Genomic DNA, 10,533 nt, shown 5'->3' with positions numbered 1-10,533 from the left:
GTCATCACCGCGAAAGCGTGATTACCTTGCTTCGTAGTAAAGATATTTTAAAATATACGGGTATTGAAATGAACAAAAAAATGAAAAAAAGGTTTTGTCGAAACTTCATTTTTGCCGAAAATATTGGGGCGGCGGCCGCCGCTTCTGCCGCCTCAGTTCTGGCACCACTGCAGATGATTAATCTTCCCCCTCACTAAACATAAATAAATAACTTCAACATTAATGCCACAGCCATCAGGCAAATTTAATCTAAAATAATTATCTTGGCCGAACCAGATTCGCTATTTGCTTATAATTTATAAAAACTTACCTGTCCAGTACTTTCATAGAAGAGAAATCTCAGATCAGAGAACGAGAATGACATAGGTGCCTGACCGACATGATAATTGGCGCAATACAAATAAATGTATAACACTTGTTAAATCAAAATATTTTTGAACGAATAAAACAGCAATCGAACCTTAGGAAACTATGGATGCAGTTACAAAGTGTGCTAGTAATGTTACTTCGATAAATGTTACAGAACAGGAAACGTTTAACGCGACGTCATTAAACGTTTCAGTATTGAAGTTTCCGCCGGTCGGTTACTATGGAGATACAAGTGCGCTGCTCTGGAGGGTGATCTTGCTGATTCTTATTTCCATTGGAACGATCGGAAACGCTGTAACTATTTACGTGCTGCTTCGTTAGAAGAATATGACGTCAACGGCGGTGTTCCTGTTTGCCCTGGCGCTTTCAGACACACTCATCTTGTTCAGCGGACTCCTGCCAAAATGGATGCGCAATATCTGGGGCGTTAGCATCGCGTGGCTGAGTAACCCCGGGTGTTAAGCGAGAGTCTACCTTGCCTACTGCAGCCTCCAGCTCTCCTCGTGGCTGATCGTGGCTGTCACGCTCGAGAGAACAGCTTGCGTGCTCTTTCCGCATAAAGTGAGACTCGGCTGTACCCCACGAAACGCTGGGTTGATCATCGTCACGATTGTGCTAGCCGTGTTCGGAATTAATATAGTACTACTCGTTATGTATGATTTGAATGGATACAAGGGCGTGAAGTGCGCTCCGTCCACAAAGGAATACTACGACCTATATGACAACGTTTACCACTGGGTCAACTTCACGTTAATTTTCGGCTTGCCGTTCCCGCTGCTTCTCATTGGCAACGTCATCATGGTAGCGCAGCTCGCGCGGTCCCGTTCAAGACGTCAGCGGATGAATATTTCCGGTCAGGCGCGCAACACGCATCCAGTGTTGATGCTCATGTTTGACCTATGCTTGCTGTTCCTCCTCACGACTACACCGTTGTCAGTCGGTCTGGTGTACCTCCCCTACCAAAGGGAGAAGCTCTTTGCGCTCGCGTTAGTTGATCCTTACACGGCATCGAACGATTCAACGTACATTCGGTTTATTTTCGATGTTGCTATTCTGGTCAGCTTCTTCAACGCCACCTTCAGCTTTGCCATCTACGTGTTCAGCGGCTTAAAGTTCCGCGCAGAATTGAGGAGCCTGCTTTGCTGTAGGGCAAAACAAAGCACCAGCCTGTTTGGGAGCTAGGGGCCGATGCAGACAAAATCTTTATACCAACAGCAGCAAGATGCCGACGAAAATCGTTATCATTAACAATATAAGACATAATTGCATGCATGTATTTAATAATATTTATCACATATGCTGGATCTGATTTTGGATATTGGTAATACATATTGGAATTATTCTACACCATTACTATATGAGTGATTTTGAAATTAAGGTGACGCTGTGTTGTACATATCCAGGCCTACTATAATTATGCAAGGCCTATGGTACTATGGGGCGTATTGCAAGTGCGTAAAGTGTCGTTTCAGATTAGCCTGTGCAGTGCGCACAGGTTAATTATTGACGAACGGTTCCACCTTAATTGGATTTTCGTTTAAAAGAGACTTCCTTCACACGAAAACTTTCACAGGCTTATCTAGGACGATATTTTCGCACATGCATTAAGCCCCGTTTTTCAAGAGTGACTCATATTTGGGATCCACTCTTGTTACATTCAAGTCAGCTAAATTAAACTCTATGACATTCAAACTATGAGCAGTCACATTACAAATTGTTGGATAATAATAATTTGTAATACAATTTATTTAATGCTTTTGGGGGTTTATAGAGAAATATCAGTGAATTCAAACTGATAATGCACTGTTTCAAACAGTGAAAATTAACAGTAAAAATTATTGATAATTTTTACTTTTTAACTGTAAAATGACGTTGTTTTGTATGTCATAACGTCATTATTTACGCATAATTTCCCAGATTAAATACAAAAACAATCATTTGCAAGCATACAATAAAAAGCAAATTTGTTTGTTTCGTTGGAATATCGATTTTAATTGACCCGAAATCATTTTTTTTCGTTCGTGGTCGCGCAACTACTGAACATATTATTTATATGATCCCTCGTTTATTAAAATCGACATTTTATCAAATCCAACAAATGTCCTCTATATCATTTTCTATGAGGACCTCGTTAAGAGAAAACTGGGCTTAACGCACATGTGCGTAGAGTGACGTCACAGATTAGCCCCTATATTAACTTAGTGCTGACGCCCATTTCCACTATTGCATTCAATCCTCAACACCATCACGATCAGCAATAAAAACGGGATGTTTTGTTGGTCTGGATAAATACAGACGATTTCATAAGAAACACTGTCTGAGAATGTTTAGTATTAAACCGGCTATTATTTCAATATCGAAACATTTTTTTTATTATAAATATACGATCAGCTTAATGTAAATAAATGTTGCGGGGATTCACTGTGGCATATGAGGCCGCTCACTGTTCCGATGCTACAAAAGCGTCACCGTGTTATGCGCATACGCCATTTTTGTAGTAAGTAAATATCTCATGGAGCCGTGCTATGTGAAAAGGGGATTTAATGCATGTGCGTAAAGTGTCGTGCCAGATTAGCCTGTTTAGTCCGCACAGGCTAATCAAGGAAGGCATTTAGCGCCTTAAGTGGAGTTTTGCAAAGAAGAGAGTTCCTTTAAATAAAAAATATCTTAAAATTGGAAAGTGTCATCCCTAATTAGCCTGTGCAGACTGCGCAGGCAAATCTTGGACGACACTTTACGCACATGCATTTAACCCCTTTTTCACAGAGCACGGTTCATTTATATTTGCATAAGATAACCTGCCAATTAAGGGCACCTTCGATTGTAAACATCAATTTATTAATACCACGGCGTTCAAGAGGCGCATTACTTCGTGTTCGCTCACAAACGGCATCATTTTCAGAGCTATTCACATGAACTATCGTACAAACATTCAAAAGTATTAAAAAAAATTGCAACATACTCATTAAAACATTAACCCCTGCTTTATTTATTGAAGGCTAAATTAAAACAGAAGTCAATATTAAGCAGAATAAGCCTATTACGGATCAATATATACGATTTTACCAGGCCGTGTGGTCTAAGCGTTTGACTTTTACTCCAGGGGTCAGTGGTTCGAGCCCAGTTGAGGGTTATCTTTTTTCTTTTTTTTAATTATATGCTTGTTTTTTTTTACTGGAGCTTTTTAGATCCAATGTTCACATTTACCAATAGAAAGCATTTAATGACAAACTTCAAAATCTGCCAAAATCTGTGAAAAGGCCCCTTTAAGAAGATAAATGCTCTTGATAAATGTCTATTTAGTGAAAGGTATACCCTGTTTTACATATATTGCTAGTCCGGCCATGTCATTATATCTCTTTGCGTTGCTTTTCACAAATTAACAACAATAAAACTTAACGATTAGAATTAAATAATAAGTGGATTTATAACAAAAATCCGGATAGTCCTACACACCCGAAATAGTATTTACTAATGTTTGTGTTCGTGTTAACAACATTCAATGTTTTCTATGTTGTTTTGAATAACCATATCACAATTACAGCGGAAAAGGTGAAACATTATACAACATATTTTGACATAAATTATATTTCTTTCAAAATAAATCTGCATATATACGTTCCGGAATGTAACTGAAAGCAAAGAGATAAGCCACGTTCTTTCAAAATAGCGATTTGGCGCCGGCAATCCCGCATGCGTTACATTGATCCCGCCCATGAACGAATACCGTCTTCAAAATAGACTTCGTGAAAAGTTAAGCATCACAATACATGTATCCGCATAATAGCATACTACCGTCGATAGAGTTGAAATATCCTCGATTTATAAATCTGGCGCAACACCCCTTAAAGGGGCCTTTTCAGTTATTTTGCCATGTATTGAAGTTTGTAAATTAAATCTGTTCAATTGATAAATGAAAACATTGGATCTATTTTAGATCCGGTAATTTGAAATAAGAAAACAAAGTAACCCTCAACAGGGCTGTAACCACTGACCCATGGAGTCCTGTAGTAAAAGATTACCACTTAAACCACTAAGCCATCCATGCTCATACAATAAAGTTTTATTTTATTTTATAGTTTATATAAGCAATTCTCGTAGTTTCAAAAAATATAACCACAACAACAGAAGTTTCCAACTTGTCCAATCGTTTCGCGTTGCAACGCTTTATACCTTTCAGTGTTTAAATCGTCAAAAGATGCATATAATTGCATGGTAAATGTTCAGTATAACTGTTTCCTCACACATATCAAAACTAATACGAAAATTTGTGAATCTAATACCCCTTTTTTTAATTATTTTCAATTTGCAAAAATGTGAAAAGGCCCCTTTAAGAGGTTTCCTAGATGGTAGCGACAAACAACCTAGTTATCTTACTTATAGCTTTCATAGTCATCCTCTTTTATGGGACGCTACAAAATCAGTGATAATGTTATTTGTGACTAACTACATTCCCTTCTGATTCGCTTAGTATTCGAATCAAATTAGCATTTATGCATTATTAATAAATTATTAACGTAATTATTTGAGTCAAACCACAGTAAGTATTTAACAAATATAATACGGGAGTGCACATCATGTGTCCTCACATGCCTTATTATGAGTGTATTTTTTTCACCATCGAAATATATCATATGTTAATATTTGATTTACACGCAGTTTTCTTTCGCCACATTCAAATCACGCTTTCATAGCCGCGTCATGCGAAAATAGGTCTTATGCGTTTTGGCCAGCCCATCTTAAGCCCAACCTATGTATTTTCGCAGTCTAGTCTGAGGCGATGCTGTTCGCTGTAAAATCACTCAATGTGTTATGGTCACATCATGTATCTTTTGGCCTGACTGAGAGATTCGCAGGCTCAGTGGGCTATATATATGTGATGGACGCATATGGAATAACACCCATTTTCGCATGACGAGGGTTATTAAAAATCTCATTGCGAATTGTAAATGGCACATTTTAGTAGTAGAAGTAGTAGTAGTAGGAGTAGTAGTAGTAGTCGAAGCAGCAACAGCAACAACAGCATCAGTAGTAGTAATAGTAGTAGTAGTAGTAGTAGTAGTAGCAGTAGTAGTAGTAGTAGTAGTAGTAGTAGTTGTTGTAGTAGTAGTAGTAGTAATAGTAGTAGTAGTGGTAGTTGTAGTAGTAGTAGTAGTAGTAGTAGTAGTAGTAGTAGTAGTAGTAGTAGTAGTAGTAGTAGTAGTAGTAGTAGTAGTAGTAGTAGTAGTAGTAGTGTAAGTAGTAGTAGTAGTAGTAGTAGTAGTAGTAGTAGTAGTAGTAGTAGTAGTAGTAGTAGTAGTAGTAGTAGTAGTAGTAGTAGTAGTAGTAGTAGTAGTAGTTGTAGTAGTAGAAGTAGTAGTAGTAGTAGTAGTAGTAGTAGTAGTAGTAGTAGTAGTAGTAGTAGTAGTAGTAGTAGTAGTATCAGTTGTTGTAGTAGTACTAATAGTAGAATGTCAGAGCCTCGCCTTTAGGACGTTTTCATTGGCTAATTAATTTGAGGTGAAATATAGTATCTTGTTACCTCAATACGATACGCGTCTGTGATTGGCCGATTATCTTGTGCGCACAATATAGCGATTGTGTTTTCCGCTCAAAACAAGACAGGAAAACACAATTTCTGTTTTCCTTTCTGTTTTTTTTTTTTGGGGGGGGGGGCGGAAAACACAATTTCTGTTTTTGTATCTTTTTTGTTTTTTTGTTGAAACCGTGTGAACTGCTAGGGTAACAAGTAATGCATAAAAACAAAGTCCGCATCAACAGGGCTGTCTTTATGGCTACCTTATTCGTGAGTAAAAAGTATTGCTCGCAGATTTGTTTTTTATTTATTTTTATCAATTATCTTATTGTATATTTTGAATTTGTTCATGGTGTCATTAATAAAAAGTTTTGTACAGGGACTTTCCGTAATGAAATTATATTCTTGGTGTGATAGGTATTCGATATTCCAACAATATTCATGTAATATTATGATGATTGCAAATTTTCTTTATATCCAGTTCTCATTACCATTTTCATCATACTTTCTATGCTTTCAGTTGTTATTTTGACTAAGTTATCTCTATAAAATAAATAAGATGATAAAAAGTGCACACAAATCTCGACCCGTGCGTTATGACACACTCTTTATAAATTTGAATGGCGTGTGTTCATTTCAAACTTGCGATTAATTTTAAAAATGAGCTGCGTCTTAAATTATGTAATAGCGAATAACTTCAGCGCCTTCAGCGCTTTGATTAGATATGCAATGATTATCATCGTTAACACCGGTTAATAAAAGCCACTGTATAACCATTTGTTTTATTTCGTGCATTGCTCTTCTGCATATTATATGTTTATTTATTTTTCGTGTTGAAACGCTTTATAATATTCAGGTTATTAAATCGTCAAAAGATGCATATAACGGCTATTTTAGAGAATGGTACATGTTCAGTATTACTGTTTCCTCACAAATATCATAACTAAAACGAAAATTTGCGAATCTGAAAAAAACTTTTGTTAATTTTGTCAAGTAACCAAAACGTAAAAAGGCCCCTTGAAGCATCCCTTGTAAAACATTTCTTTAGAAATTAGTGATCACGGTTTGTTTTTGAATGCTAATCAAGCATCTTTTGTGATTAAATGGAAAAACGTGTTTGATTACAAATGGCATATAAAATCGCATTTATAACGAAATTGCGGCGTGATTAATAACAGGATCATATCGGCTGGATGAGCCAGTTCTTTATTTATTTGATTTTCCACAAATTCTAATTGCTCTGACTTTATCCATATGGAGAAGTACGCAATTGATGACCACTTTGTCAAATATCATATAATTTAAAATATTATTTTTTATGACAAAATAGCATACAAAACCCGTGCCCATATCATAAGTTTAATGAACGCCGTCTCCCAAAATATTAATTCATGCTTCATGCAATAAGATGAAAATAAAAAAAATAATCAGGATAATATATTGTTTTATGATTATCAACTATTTCCCCGTTGCAGCAAGTATTTAGACAAAAGCATGTTTATGTTTATGCCCCCGGATCGAATGATTGGGTGTTTATTGTTTTTGGTCTGTCTGTGTGTCTGTCTGTCTGTCTGTGTGTCTGTCTGTCTGTCTGTCTGTCTGTCTGTCTGTCTGTCTGTCTGTCTGTCTGTCTGTCTGTCTGTCTGTCTGTCTGTCTGTCTGTCTGTCTGTCTGTCTGTCTGTCTGTCTGTCTGTCTGTCTGTCTGTCTGTCCGTCCGTCCGTCCGTCCGTCCGTCCGTCCGTCTGTCTGTCTGTCTGTCTGTCTGTCTGTCATTGTATGTGTCTGTATGTCTGTCAGTGTATGTGTCACAAAATTTTAACCTTGGTCATAACTTTTGCAATATTGATGATAGCAACTGGATATTTTACATGAATGTGTATCTCAGGGAGCTGCACATTTTGAGAGGTTAAAGGTCAAGGTCATCTTTCAAGGTCAAAGGTAAAAAACAAAAAACATTCAAAGCGGCGCATAAGGGGGAATTGTGTTTCTGACTATTGCGAACAATTCATTGTTTAGTTTATTGTTTGAACGGCGGACTGTAGAATATCACAAGTTTCACTGCCATATTGTAATTTACTTTAGTTTAAACCCATTTTCAAACACAAATAAACAATTCTATTTATTTCCACTTCTTAATATTCTCAATTAAATCCAAACATTTTAATATTATTCAACTTAGGTAATTTCACATTTATTTTACTTTAGTATTTTAACAATCCACTTGTATGAACTGTTAAACTTTACTGAATCTGAACCTCAAAACTTATTAACAACTTGATTATATACGAGTTCAAAACAAAGAAAACGTCATAAAATCGTTGGAATCAAGAATGTTGAGATAAGCATGACTGCTCCGGCGGAGCTCTGGCGGAGTTCCGACGGAGCTTAAACTCCGTCAGCAAGTAAACAAACTAACGTATTCGCTATTCGCGACACTGACACTCTCTTGTTTCGTATTGGCATATCTGGTTGAACATAATTAAATAAATACAAATCAGCACTCAATATATACATGTTTACAAAACAGTAAAATGTTAAAGCGCCAACCAATTAGGCTTGCAATAGTTGTTATTCGGAACTTGGTGGCCACAGATTTGTCCGCTAATTTGCATGATGAACAAATCCAAGAATCCGAATACCATGGGTTATGAATCTTTTGTCACTATGTGAGTATACATGTTTTAGAAGTGCATTCAACAATTAAACTTTGTTTTTACCTTCTTATAAGTGTAGTTCCGAAGAAAGTCTATAGTGACGAAGAAAGCCGTATTCTTAGAAAACAAACCGTCCATTAATACGTTTACTACTTAAATTGGGCTCATATATATTTGGAAATGATTTGGAAAGATCCTCAACGTTTTATTACTCATAAATGCAGTTCTCGAACACAATTAGCTCGTGCTTTTGGTAGCATTAAATGCAAAATAGCTGCGCCATGATCTGTGAAGTCATGATGTCTGAAAGACTGTGTGGGTCCTAGCGTAATAACAAAAAAGTTTCATTGTTTCTCTATCTATATATATTTGTGGCTGTCACTGCAAGCGAGCTTAACTTGCTTAAGCAGAGAAATGAAGTGCTTTATAAAACATATTGTTACAGATTGCTTTTGCTTTTTTATGAAGTCTTACGTCAATCACTTCATTGCGGAGTGTATATGTCTTTTCGCAGTTCACACACTCACACACTGGTAAAGTGAACATGTGTTCTTAATTAAGTAACAGAAACACACCCAAATCCTTCCGTTGGAAAAAAACGGACGGAATAGCTTGAAATATATATTGAACGGCCCCCTGCTCCACCACATCCATTCTTAAAGTTAGGGGCTATAAAACATATTTCACTTCATCGAGAAAGAAAAGCTCGATACACTTCAACACCGTTATTTCGAACACCGATAATCCGAAGTCACCGTTATTTCGAAGTATTTTTCGGGTCCCGATTTTGGTTCTTCTTTGTTTAATGTAAAATGTCATTGTTAATCCGAACGACTTTTACCTTTCGCCCAAAATATTTTGCCAACTATTCGATGCATTTGTAACACCCATACTTAACTATTCTTGTGAACTTTGGGGTTATACCAAATCAAAGGAAATAGAAAGAATTCACCTTAAATTTTGTAAACAACTATTAAGAGTAAACAGCAATACGTGTTCTGCTGCAGTTTATGGTGAGCTGGGCAGATATCCACTCTATATCCATAGATACATTAGAATAATTAAATATTGGTTTAATATCAAAGACAGTGATAATATTATATTAAATGTTGTTTATAACGAGGCTCTCAAAGATTGTATTAACGGGAAAAGAAATTGGGTAACAAATGTAAAACATCTCCTAAATGATTATGGGTTCGCATACGTGTTCGAAAATTATCAGTATATTAACAAAAACGCTTTCTTGGCTGAATTTAAATGCCGAGTCATAGATTGTTTTAAACAAGATTGGTTACGCTCGCTTGAAAGTCCTGTTTTAATGTTGTACAAAGAATTTAAATTAACGTTTGAATATGAAAAATACCTAGATGTTTTACCTAAAAGTCTCAGATTTTACTTCTGTAGATTACGAATGTCTAGTCACCCACTAAGAAAAAAAATCCAAACGGGTAGGTTTAGTACTAATCGAATTGCTAGGGAAGAAAGATATTGCATTTGTTGTAACTCACGTGATATAGAGGACGAATATCATTTTATTTTAATATGCCCTTGTTATAACGATATCAGGAAAAAATACATAAAACCTTATTTTTTCAAGCGACCATCAGTGTATAAATTTCTAAGCCTTATGAGACTGTGTAAAAAAGAAGAAGCTATTAAATTATCTGTTTTTGTTAAAGAAGCACTGTTGATCAGAAAGTCCATATTGAATATTGTTCAGAATACAAATACAACCAACTGAGTGCCAATATCCGCCGGTTCTATTGTATGTTTGTTTGTGCAATAATTTGTTAAATGGTATGTATATAATATTTTATATCAAATCTGCACAAATACTTCTTATATAATAAGCATAATGCTCAATACCTATGTATAGCTTTATGTTATTTATATTTTTTAGAAACTCTATTGTTAACATTTTTTGTTCGGAACTAAAAATGTATCTCTATAAATGTGTAACAGACATGTTTCATTATACATGTTGCTGCCTTATA

General features: G+C 35.9%; 1 protein-coding gene across 1 annotated transcript; it reads left to right on the top strand.

Moving 5' to 3' along the window:
• Positions 1-1,020: 1,020 nt before the first annotated feature.
• Positions 1,021-1,551, top strand: LOC127835953 (uncharacterized). Its single transcript, XM_052362373.1, has one exon. It carries the CDS (start codon positions 1,021-1,023, stop codon positions 1,549-1,551), a length of 531 nt encoding a protein of 176 aa, XP_052218333.1.
• The last annotated feature ends 8,982 nt before the right edge of the window (positions 1,552-10,533 follow it).

This window comes from Dreissena polymorpha, chromosome 6 (assembly GCF_020536995.1).
Source record: "Dreissena polymorpha isolate Duluth1 chromosome 6, UMN_Dpol_1.0, whole genome shotgun sequence".
NCBI lineage: Eukaryota > Metazoa > Mollusca > Bivalvia > Myida > Dreissenidae > Dreissena > Dreissena polymorpha.
This window is presented reverse-complemented; position numbering and strand designations above follow the sequence as displayed.